Below are 12,601 nucleotides of genomic sequence, written 5' to 3' on the forward strand. Positions count from 1 at the left end.
CCTCACTGACGTTCTCATTTGCAATTCCGAAGGCAGTGATGCATTGGTCAGAGATGCCATCTTTTAGAAGAGATATCGAACTCCTGACCCACCTGTCCTCTGTGGTTGCTCTAAAAAAAATTCCATGGCTGTGTTTTGGAAAACAATGGGAGAGTTATGCCTGGTGATCCCACTGGTATTTATCCCTATCACTGAGAAAATGGTCTTGCTGTGTGCAAATTGGCTGGTATATTTCCTACATCACATACAGTATTTACATTTAAACAAACACTTTAGTTAATGATATGGGGTTTTTAGATGTCCTGACGTAATTAAAAAGTGCTATTGATTTTTTTCTATTGTTTTGGGGCAGCACAGTGTCTCAGTTGTCAGCACTGCTGCCTCAAAGCACCAGGAACCTGGGTTTGATTCCACCCTTGGGAAACTGTCTGTGTGGAGTTTGCACATTCTCCCTGTTTCTGTGTGTTTCTCCTCCGGGCGCTTGAGTTTCCTCCCATAGCCCAAAGATGTGCTGGTTAGGTGGATTGGCCAGGCTAAATTACCTGTAGCTTAGGTGGGATATAGGGGGATGGGTCAGCGTGGGATGCTCCAAGGGTCAGTGTGGACTTGTTGAGCTGAAAGGCCTGTTTCCACACTGTAGCTATTCTGTTCTATATTAATTTGTCACTGGCTGGATGAATGGCAACATTTCAAATTGTGTCCAAATCTCATGTGTCCTTCAGTTCTTCTGCACAGAGATTTTCCCAGTTCCTTGACAAGATAGGAAAATGGAGGTGTCTTCCCAGGGCTTTCGTTTATTTATTCATTGGTTCAGTGACAGGCAGGTAGCTATTAGCTGCTCCTACTTCATCCTGAGAGAAAATGAGCAGCAATTGTTAGCTTGAGTGATGTAAGTATCACTGAGATGGTGCTAATGAGTTTTTAGTGTCATGAAGCTGATCCCATAGAGCCATTAGGGAGGGAGTTCCAGGATTTTGACCCGGCGACACTGAGGGCACAGCAATATCATTCCAAGTCAGGATGATGCATGGCTCAAAGATGAACTTGTGGGTTGAGGTTGTGTTCCCATACATCTGCTGCCCTTGTCCTTCTAGATGTTAGAGGTTGCAGCTTCAGAAGGTGCTGTCTAAGAAGCCTTGATGAATTGCTGCAGTGCATCTTGTGAATGGAACACATCACTGTCACAGTGCATTGATTGTGAAGGGAGTGAATGTTATAGGTGGCATGTGTGGTTGCAATCAGGCAGGCTGCTTTATCCTGGATGATGTGGAACTTATTGAGTGTTGTTGGAGCTGCACCCATCCAGACAAGTGGAGAGTATTCCATCACAATCCTGACTTGTAGATGTGGACAAGAATTAGGAAATCAGGAGGTGAGTTACTCATTGCAGAATTCACAGCCTCAAAGAGTAACAAGTTTACATGGACAGTTTCCAGTGCAAATATTCACGTGGTCATAATCCCGGAAATAATTTGACAGAAAAGGTATAACAAACTCATAAAACATTGTGCCGAATATCAGAAGTGACCAATGTTTGGAATGCAAGCCAAAAAAAAACTTTTGTGTTGCATAGCAATTATTATTTTTATTCATTTTCCTTACAAAATATACATATTTGGATGGCTAAGCAGTTAATCTAGCAGAGCAAAGGAGATCCTTGCACATTGAAATTACAGAATGACCTCGGTACATGATTGAAACAGTACATGCCATCACAAACCCTCATATAAGGTTCATTGTCCAGATTCATGATGCAAGTTGGACGTCACGCAGATTTGCTGAGACCCTTGGCAGAGACGGATGCTTTGCTCATGTGTCTCTTGAGAGAAAGTGTAGGTGAATGGATGGTAGGGCGAGCGGGTCTGGGGAGCAGTCGCTGTTCTGTGGCCAGGAATGGAGCATCACAGCAGTAGGGACATGGCCTATATAATATCCATGCAGACTTGTCTATCACAGAGTGATGATTTATTCTTCACTTGAGGGATTGGGGTAGGTGCAGCTCTCTTGGGACCTCTGGGCAAATCCGGATGGACAGAACGTGAGAGATTTTGTGCAGATTTCAAAGGTAGATGCTAGATGTCTTGGAGGGGGTGGGGGGAAAGAGAGAGTTTCCTAGGAACTGCCAAAGGAAAAAGATACCTCACAGAACTCACATATTGGACTCTTACAGGGGCCATGAACACCAGTTGGACCACTCAGGCAATGTATGAATGAAATCATTGCTCACAGCCAAAGGGCACAGTATTCCATCATTACATTTCATATCATCTCTACTCCAGAATAAGGGGTCGCACATTTAAGGCAGAGATGAGGAGGAATTTCTTCTCTCAAAAGGTAGTGAATCTGTGGAATTCTTTACCACAGAGGACTATTGAGGCTTGGTCATTATTCAAGGCTGAGATAGACAGACTTTTAACCGGTAAGGGAATCAAGGGTAATGGGGGAAAGGCAAGAGAGTGGAGTTGATGTTTATCAGATCAGCAATGATGTCAGTGATTGGCTGAATGGCCGACTTTCGCAGTAACGTCTTATGATCTCTGGTGAAAGACAGATCCTGCTGATTTCCTTGGATCACCTAGTGCCTATGGTGGACTCAGTGACCACATTCAGACTGCCCAGGGTGGATACTGAAGATGAATCAGGCAGCAGAATAGGTGAGTACAGACGACTCCCTGAACCATATGGAAACAACAGCAGTCACTCAGAGCTATGCTTTCTTCATTAATCGTTTGTGTTTTGCTCAATGTTGTTTTTCGGGTATGAGGAAATGGAACACTACAGCACAGGGTTAGTTACAGAGTAAAGCACCCTCTACATTGTCCTCATCAAACAGCCCTAGGACATGTACAGCACAGGATTAGATGTAGAGTAAAGCTCACACTGTCCCCATCAAACTCTCCCAAGACAGTTTCAGCACAAGGTAGATTCAGTTTAAGGTTCTTTCTACACTGTCCGCACCAAACATTGCCAGGACAGAAACAGCACACGGGTTGATACAGAGTGAAGCATCCTCTACACTGTCCCCTTCAAACACTCCACCACAACATGTAAAGCATGTGTTAAATCCAGAATAAGGTTCCTTTGACAATGTCCCCATCAAACACTCCCAGGACAGGTACAACATGGAGTCAGATACAGGGTAAAGCTCCTTCTAACCATTTCAAATGTAAGTAAAGATCCTTATACATATTTCCAATAAACACTTCCAGAAAAGTTTCTCTCTTCACAGATGCTGCCAGACCTGCTGAATTTCCCCACTGCTTTCTGTATTCCAGATGGTTTAAAAAAATCCTCTATGTCACTGTTGGTTCTTTTAGCAGTCCCCCTATACCAGTGACCTCTGGTTCTAACCCTCTGCCTATCTCTCTCCGGCCTCTTTATGATTGTGAATGCTTCTATCTGGAGGATAAGCATCGTAAAAACTGGAAAAAAGTGCACTGGTCATATTAAGCCTGAGTTATACAAGATGAGTTAGAACAATATCTGTAAGTTTTATGGTTTCTCTTTCCAGTAAGTTCCCTCTTGACATTCTCTTCTCTGAATAGAACAGCTTAGCTTCTCCAATCAAGTAAAGTCCTTCATTTCTGGAGTGGCAGAAGTTTATGGATATATTTTGTTACACTTTTGCTCTCCTCACCCTGTTCCTGTCTTGTGTCAACTTACTCAAACAGAGCTCAAAATCATTGCAGTGCTGTTCAAATTTTTTTTCCTTTATTCATTCGCAGGATGAGGGCGTTGCTGGCTGGGCAGCATTTATTGCCCATCCCTAATTGCCCAGAGGGCAGTTAAGAGTCAACCACATTGCTGTGGATCCGGAGTCACGTAGGTCGGACCAGGTAAGGATGGCAGTTTCCTTCCCTAAAGGGCATTAGTGAACCACCTAGCATTCACAAAAGCATCAGCCAGATCTGAAACCCCAATCTAAATTCTGCCTTTTGTTTAGTTTTCTGTGTTGATTAACAGCAAGACCCAATAAAAAGCTTTCTTCATATGTGGAGCAGGAGACTCGAGTTAAGTCTTTGTCTATCATGCTAAACAGTTTTACGAGTTGTGTAACTGTGTGATGCAGAGGGCTATATGACAGGAAAGCAATCAAATGGTTAAAATTTGTAAACAGACCCAATCAATAATTCCAAAGGCCTTGCACTCCCAAAGTATTGACCTGACTGTCGCAATTCAGGTTCACATTCTGGGGTCCCAGAAATATGACGTGTTCCTGAGTTCAACCTTCAAAACCAACAGGAATAGTGGAAAACAGTTTGTTGAAAGATTTTGGAAATGTGGCTTCTGAGGCCCCTTTGTTCCACAATGTTACATAGCCACTCACACCCTGCCCTTGCACCCCTTTTGTTTATCAAAAGTTTTCCACCGTCCTACCCCAAGCATTGTCACCTATTTAAAGATCACTTGGTTATCCAGAACTCAAATATCACTGAAAATAGGGACATCTTTCTTAAACAGTTTTGTTTATTGTTCTTCAAGATAATTGGAAGAATGCCAATTTTCAAATTACTCACAAAAATTTACACTGCTGGAGGAAAAAACTGAAGATGCTGATTGATTGGCTAGACATCGCTTATTAACTGAGGTGTTGCCATGGAGGGGGGAATATTTGGCATTCTTGCATTTGTCCTGATGAGAATAAGACAATAAACTTTGGCAATACATTTCTGTTTTCTGTGACATTTCCTTCTAATGGCGCCATTGTTGAATTGCATCCATTGAGATTCATGTTCCCTCAGGGCAGGGGATAACTTTCCCCATTCATCCTTTATGACTTCTGTCACTTGGAACTCAATGGTAGGGGGTAAATGCTGTGAGTCTCTGTCAATAATCTCTGCCCAGCATTTAAAAAGTAGCGCTTGCTTATTGCGCACTGGCAAGTGCAGGCTTGGGTCTATGACAGTCTACTTCAGGCCACAGGCCTGCGATGATTTGATTTTTCTCCTTTCTTTCATGTCTCCTGGAACACCTAGGTAATGGGTACAGGCAGGACCATTGACAGAGCTTAATAGTGCCGGTGGTATACTCTGAGACTAGACCGACTTAATATCCATTCTATTAAACCTTACCTTGGGTTATTAGGCTAAGGTTTTGTCTCTTAAAGGGATCTCTTTCATTTTTCATTCTTAACCTTGGTGTTCAAATCCTTTCATGATTTTGATCCACCCTATCTGGGTAGTCTATTCCCACCCTCCTGTATCCTGACATTCCTCCAGCTTTAGCCTTTGCACATCACTCACTTTCTAACTCTAAACTCAACCCTCATCAAAACTTATTGCCAACTCTCTTTACTGTTTTAAAATTGTCCTTGAAAACTCCTCACCATGTCCACATCTGTTCGTGCAGCTTCAGGCCAATGTTTTTGATAATGCTCTTGAGATTTTTGCCTTGTCAAAGGCCCTATATAAATGTAAGCTATTGTTGTAGTAATGCTGACTTTTACATTCCACAAGTAATGATCATCCAATGTTGAGCCAATTTCCTTTTTATATTGATGTAAATATTGAACGATATTGCTCAGTTTTTCATCCTGTTTTCATGCAGTCAGCATTCTCATTGGCGGTTATTGTAGATCAGCAGAACACTGATTCCAACCCTGCTGGACACCACAGGTGATATGGTGAAGCATCACTGCAAATAATAAATGAGGGCTCTTTAAATTATTTGAAAATTTGAGACAAATCTGAAATTGTGAGAATGTATAGAAACTTCTGATTGAACACTTTCAAAAATGGCAGGGATGTTCAACTAAGAGATGGAAGCTCTTACTTATTTAAGCACCAAATACCAATTGTCAACTGTAACGTAACCCCTGGCCCCCTCACCCGCTCACAAGAGAGGTTAGATATAGAATAAAACTCCCTCTACACTGACCCATTAAACATTCCCAGGGGAGTTACTACACAGGGCTAGGTACAGAATAAAACTCCCTCTACACTGACCCATCAAACACTTTCAGGGCAGTTATTGCATGTGTTTAGATACAGGGTAAAGTTTCTTTACACTGTCCCCATCGAACACTCCCAGGGTAGTTACAGCACGAGGTTAGATACAGAGTAAAACTACCTCTGCAATATCCCCATCAAATACTCTCAAGGCAGGGGCAACACGGTGTTAGACACTGAGTAAATCTCTCTCAACACTGTCCTACTGCTTTCAGGGTAGGTATAGCACTGGGTCAGATTAAGAGCAAAGCTCCCTCTACACTGATCCAACCAGAAGCTCCCATAACAGGTACAGCACAGGGTTAGATACAGAGTAAAGTTCTCTAGACTATCCCCGTCAAACACTTCCAGGACATTTACAGCACAGGATTAGGTACAGATTAGAGCTCCGTCTGTATTTTTGTATGTCAGTTTGATTCAAACAGTCGGGATGTTATTGGAGAACTGAAAGGGCAGTAAAGCCTTTTTGACAATGAGAAGATTTTGGTCAGTGGGCCCAGTGTTTTCTAGCAGATGATGGATGGAACACAGATAGCACTTTTTACTAGTTTTGGTACCATATATCTGGTATTATTTGTATACAGATGCTAATAGTTTGTTATAGTAACATGCTGTGAAGAGCAGCCCATCTTCGAAGTGTATCTCCTGGCATGTGAGTCTCTCAGCCACATTTCCAGGAAAATTGTTGGTGCCACACACCCTTCACATTCTCAAGCAGTTCTTGGATTCTGAGAAAAATACAAAGTGTGTGCCGCATGGGTCCTTTACTCCTCCCCTCTCTCAGTGCTTATTGGAAAGTCCTACAATCTAACTTCTCCCACCACAAACACAGGAGTTATGATCAGAGAAGGTGTAGGTCCCCAGTGGACAAATCCAGAACCCGAGTAAAAGTTTTCCGATCAAGGCAACTGCCAAAGGAGGAGGGCAAGGAGTCAGAGGTCAATTTGTGACCTCTAGATAACATTCTCGAAAAGCTGCATTGACTTCATGATATTTTCATCCTAGAAAAAGAAACAGAACAGGAAAGAATTAGTGGGAACAGACACAAACACACACTCACATGCAAAGCACACATGTACAACTGACAGACTCACAATTCCCAGGCTCTCTCACACAGACACACACTCAACTCTCTCACACACACAGACACATCCAGTTCACATACATTACCAGCTCTGACACACACCGAGTTCAGAAACACACACCTATGTCTAGCTTACACAAACACCCAGCTCTCTCTCTCTCTCACACACACACACACACACACACACACACACACACACACACACACACACACACACACACAAACACACACACACACACACACACACCCAGCTCTCTCTCTTTCTCTCTCTCACACACACCAAGGTCACACACACACAACTTATCTCACACGCACACACCCAGCTCACACACTCACCCAGCTCACAGACGCAGCTCATGCACACACACACACCCAGCTCACACTTGCACACCTAGTTCATACTCACACACCCAGCTCATACTCACACACCCAGCTCTCACACACACCCAGCCCCAGCTGACACTGACACACACCCAGCTCTCTCTCTCACATACACACAGCTCACATGCATACACACACACACACACACACACACACACACACACACACACACACAGAGTTCACAAATACACACCCAGTTCACACACATATCTAGCTCACACTCGCACAGATCAGAACAGAACTAGCAAAATTGTCTGAGTGAGGAGGAAAGTGGTGAGTGAGGATTGGAAAATGAGGTCAGAGATTGGTGCAGGATCACTGTTCAGAATTCAAAGTTATTCTTGTACCACAAGATATTACATAAAATGTACAGAATCCAAGTGGCATTCATATTCTCCTCTGTGTTACATGTTCCTCATTGTTCACTCAGGTGTCTCACTAGGTAATGCATATGGCACCAGGATATAGTCATAACATCCAGGGTTTCAGTGTCTCACCTTCTGACAGGTTTCGATAAACTCCTCAACGGTGACAACACCATCTCGATTCTTGTCCATTTTCTGTAGAAAAGAGATCCAGAACAAAGTGAAAATCTATCACGAGCTGCTCAGGGGGATATAAACCCATAAAGGAATTCAGGTACAAGAAAAACGAAACTGGGAGCAGGAAACAGGAATGTAGTAACGTAAAGTGCAAGGCAGCAGAAATAAATATGATCAAAATACGGAGAAAGCAGAATGAAAGGCGCTCTATCTGAATGCACACAATAACATGGGAACATAAACAGCACTAGGAAAGTACATGGACAAGATTGTGACACAATGGTAACATCATTGGGCGAGTAATCCTGAGGTCCAGGCTAATGTCCAGGAAAATAGGTTCAAATCTGTGGGAATTTAAACTCTTTTAGTAAAGGTCTGAAATTGACAGCCAGTCTTGGTTGGTGTAACCATAAAACCATTATCGATTGTTGTGAAAACCCATCTGGTTCACTAACATCCTTTAGGGAAGGACGTTAATGAACCATCATTGCCTGGTCTGGCCTACATGTAACTGCAAACCCACGGCAATGTGTTGAATCTTAAACGCCCTATGCAGCGAAGTTAGAGATGGGTAACAAATGCTGGACTTGCTGGCAACACTGACATCATACAAAGCTGACAAGGTTGTTATTGTAGAAACATGACTACAAGGTGACCAAGGCTAGAAAGTGAATATTATTCAAGGGTATTCAATATTTAGGAAGGTAGAGGCAGAAAGGAAAATCAAGTGGGATCATGCTGATAATAAAAGGCTGTGATCAGTGAGAGAGAATCTTAGATCAGAAGAACAGGATTTAAGAACTAAGGGGCAGCAAGCTCTGGAAGGAGTGGTTTATAAGTCACTGAACAGTAGCATTAAGCATAGCGTGTGTATACATCATCTTGGTGTGCTGGGCACTGAAGTGTTGAGCACAGATCTGATCTTCGTACCCATGGAAGGATACACTTTCCAGAGAGCAGAGGTTCACCATTCTGTTTCCTCGGAGGGTTGGGATTGTCCCATTGAGGAGACTGGACCTGCATTTTCTGGAGCTTAAAAAATGAGAGGTGATCTCACAGAAGCACACAAAATCATGACAGGGCATAACAGGGTGGATATAGAAAGGCAGTTTCCCCTGTCTGTGGAGTGAAGAGAACTAGGGGGCAGTCTCGGAATGAAAGGTAATCCATGTAGGAGTGAGGTGAGGAGGCGTTTCAGAGGTGGGTGAGTGTTTAGAATTGTCTATTTCAGAGGGTAGTGGAAGCTCAGTCATTGAGTTATGTTCAAGAGAGAAACCGATAGATTCCTAGATGCAAATGGCATTGTGATATGGTGATGCTGCAGGAGAATAACCAGCTGGAATCATGGAGAGGCTTGAGAAGCTGAAGGACTTATTCTTGTTCCAATTTCTTATGTTCTCAATATCTTATCATTGCAGATTTTCTTAACAGATGCAGTTCTCATTCTATAGTCTTGTCAAAATCATTAAATGTATATTTCCCATTGCTGGGACTGTGCTAATGAGATCAGCAAACACTTTCAGGACAGGTACAGCATGGGGTTAGATACAGAATAAAGCTCCCTCTAACTGCCCCCATCAAACACTCCTAGGACAGGTACAGCATGGGGTTAGTTACAGAATAAAGCTCCCTCTAACTGCCCCCATCAAACATTCCCAGGACAGGTACAGCATGGGGTTAGATACAGAATAAAGCTCCCTCTAACTGCCCCCATCAAACATTCCCAGGACAGGTACAGCATGGGGTTAGTTACAGAATAAAGCTCCCTCTAACTGCCCCCATCAAACACTCCTAGGACAGGTACAGCATGGGGTTAGTTACAGAATAAAGCTCCCTCTAACTGCCCCCATCAAACACTCCTAGGACAGGTACAGCATGGGGTTAGTTACAGAATAAAGCTCCCTCTAACTGCCCCCATCAAACACTCCTAGGACAGGTACAGCATGGGGTTAGTTACAGAATAAAACTCCCTCTAACTGCCCCCATCAAACATTCCCAGGACAGGTACAGCATGGGGTTAGATACAGAATAAAGCTCCCTCTAACTGCCCCCATCAAACATTCCCAGGACAGGTACAGCATGGGGTTAGTTACAGAATAAAACTCCCTCTAACTGCCCCCATCAAACATTCCCAGGACAGGTACAGCATGGGGTTAGTTACAGAATAAAGCTCCCTCTAACTGCCCCCATCAAACATTCCCCGGACAGGTACAGCATGGGGTTAGTTACAGAGTATCTCCCATGTTGGATGGATATCAAACAACGATGAGTCAGATTACAGGAAGGAGATAAGAGTCAACACAGTGTGGAGCTGGACGAACACAGCAAGCCAGGCAGCATCAGAGAAGCAGGAAATTTGACATTTTTGGTGTTGTGGTGCAAACCTCTTTCTCAATGTTGGCAAAACTAACAAACTGATCATTGACTTCAGGAAGAAAGGAGGAGGGAATGCCCCATTAACAGAGTGGAAGTGGAGAGCATGAAGTCCCTCCGAGTGACAATAACCAACACTCTGCCCTGGATTTCCCACGTAGATGCGACAGTCAAGAAAGCACAACACGCTTCTTCTTCCTCGGGCAGCTTAGGAAATTCAGCATGCCCATAAGGACTGTCACCAGCTTTTACAGATGCACCAGTGAAAGCATTCTGTCCAAGCGCATAACGGCCTGGCGCGCCAGCTGCTCTGCTCAGGACTGTAACAGAAGGTGGTGTGCACAGCCCATTCCAACACAGAAGCCAACCTCCCATCCATGGCTCGCTGCCGCGGAAAGGCTGCCAACATCATCAAAGAGCTATCACACCACCCCAATGCTCTCTTACAACCCCTTCTATCTGTCAGAAGATACAGAAGCTGAACAAACGCACCAACAGTTTCAAGAACCGTTTCTTCCCTGCCGCTATTAGACACTGAATGGACCCCTCTAACTTCAAATAATGTCGATGTTGCTAATGGTGATCTTGCTTTTGTGTACCTCCTGTGGAGCTGTAACCTGGTGTGCCTCACTCTGTCTGAGCACCTTATCATCTGAATGTACTTGTTGCTATGATCTGCCTGTATTCCTCACAAAGCTTTTCACTGTACTAATGTACATGTGACTGTAATAAATCAAATCAAGTCTAAGGGACCCCATCAAACACTCTCAGGACAGATTTAGTATATATTTACACTAAATCCTCAGAAGGTTCTGGATCACTGGACCCGAAACGTTAGCTCTGTTTTTTTCCTTCACAGATGCTGCCAGACCTGCTGAGCTTTTCCAGCAGCTTTGTTTTTGATCCTAATTCACTGCATCGACAGTTCTTTTGTTTTTTATTAATCCTGAGACCTGGGTAATGTTCTGGGGACCTGGGTTCGAATCATTCACAGCAGATGTCAGAATTTGAAATATATGAAAAAATGTAATTAAAATCTAGTAATAACCATGAAACCATCTCGTATATTATTGGAAATATCCGCCTCACCAATGAATGTCTTTCAGAGAAGGAAATTTGCCGCCCTCACCTGGTCTGGCCTACATGTGACTCCAGACCCACAGCAGTTTGGTTCACACTGAACCACCCTCTGAAATGGCTGAGCAAGCCACTCACTTGTATCCATTGTAACGAAGTCTCAACCAACAAATGAAGCTGTGTGGACCCCCACCCAGCATTGACCTCGGCCCCGGAAAAGACAGTGGGAGAAAGAGCTCTGTCAAACCTGCAAAGTCCTCTTTACTAACATCTGGGGGCTGGTGGCAAAATTGGAAGAGCCCTCTCACAGCAACAGCCTGACCTAGTCATACTCACAGATGGCACCATCGCCATCCCTGATGCGTCCTATCCCACCTGCAGGACAGGCTCAGCAAAGGTGGCAGCACAGTGGTATACAGTCAGGAGGGAGTTGACCTGGGAGTCTTCAATATTGACGCTGAACCCCATGAAGTCTCACAGCTTCAGGTTAAATATGGGCAGGGAAATGTCCTGCTAATTACCTCCTACTACCCTCCCTCCCTTGATTAATCAGTATTCCGCCATGTTGAACAACATTCGAAGGAAGCACTGTGGGTGACAAAGGTGCAAAATGTACTCTGGGTGGGGTTTTCAACTTCCATCACCAACAGTGGCTCGGCAGCAGTACTACTGATCGAGCTGGTCGGGTCCTAAAGGGCATAGCTGTTAGACTGGGTCTGCAGCAGGTGGTGAGGGAACCAGCAAGAGGGAAAAATCATACTGGACCTCATCATCACCAATCTGTCGGCTACAGATGCATCTGTCAATGACCCAGTATCGGTAAAAATGACCAAAGCACAGTCCTTCTGGAGATAAAGTCCCACTTTCACATTGAGAATACCCTCCATTATGAGGTGTGGCACCATCACTGTGCTAAATGGGACAGACTTTGCACAGAACTAGGAACTTAAGACTTGGTATGAACCAGATGCTATGGGTTATCAACGGCAGCAGAACTGTACTCCAGCACAATCTGTAACCCCATGGTGTGGGATATCCCTCACTCAACTGTTACCATCAAGCCAGGGGACCATCCCTGGTTCAATGGAGAGTGCAGGAGGGCATGCCAGGAGCAGCACCAGGCATACCTGTAGATAAGGTGTCAATCTGGTGAAACTACCAAACAGGACAACTTACATGACAAACTGCATAAACAT

The 12,601-nt window shown here is 44.0% G+C and overlaps 1 protein-coding gene and 1 long non-coding RNA gene across 10 annotated transcripts in view; one reads left to right on the forward strand and one right to left on the reverse strand.

Moving 5' to 3' along the window:
* Positions 1-508: 508 nt before the first annotated feature.
* On the forward strand, positions 509-11,326 carry LOC132210781 (uncharacterized). Its single transcript, XR_009446963.1, has 3 exons — positions 509-2,654; positions 3,726-3,836; positions 10,387-11,326. It is a non-coding gene; the product is annotated as an uncharacterized LOC132210781 (long non-coding RNA).
* The window catches only part of LOC125461813 (Kv channel-interacting protein 2), a 320,168-nt gene continuing 309,125 nt past the window's right edge, over positions 1,559-12,601 (reverse strand). For all 9 annotated transcript variants that reach the window (XM_048551046.2, XM_048551052.2, XM_048551050.2 and 6 more), the window contains 2 exons: positions 7,911-7,973; positions 1,559-6,949 (listed from right to left, as the gene is read on the reverse strand). In XM_048551046.2, the coding sequence (XP_048407003.1) occupies positions 6,902-6,949; positions 7,911-7,973 (111 nt within the window). In that variant the 3' untranslated portion in view covers positions 1,559-6,901. The remainder of the gene's footprint in view (positions 6,950-7,910; positions 7,974-12,601) is intronic.

Source organism: Stegostoma tigrinum, chromosome 20 (assembly GCF_030684315.1).
Source record: "Stegostoma tigrinum isolate sSteTig4 chromosome 20, sSteTig4.hap1, whole genome shotgun sequence".
NCBI classification, from domain to species: Eukaryota; Metazoa; Chordata; class Chondrichthyes; order Orectolobiformes; family Stegostomatidae; genus Stegostoma; species Stegostoma tigrinum.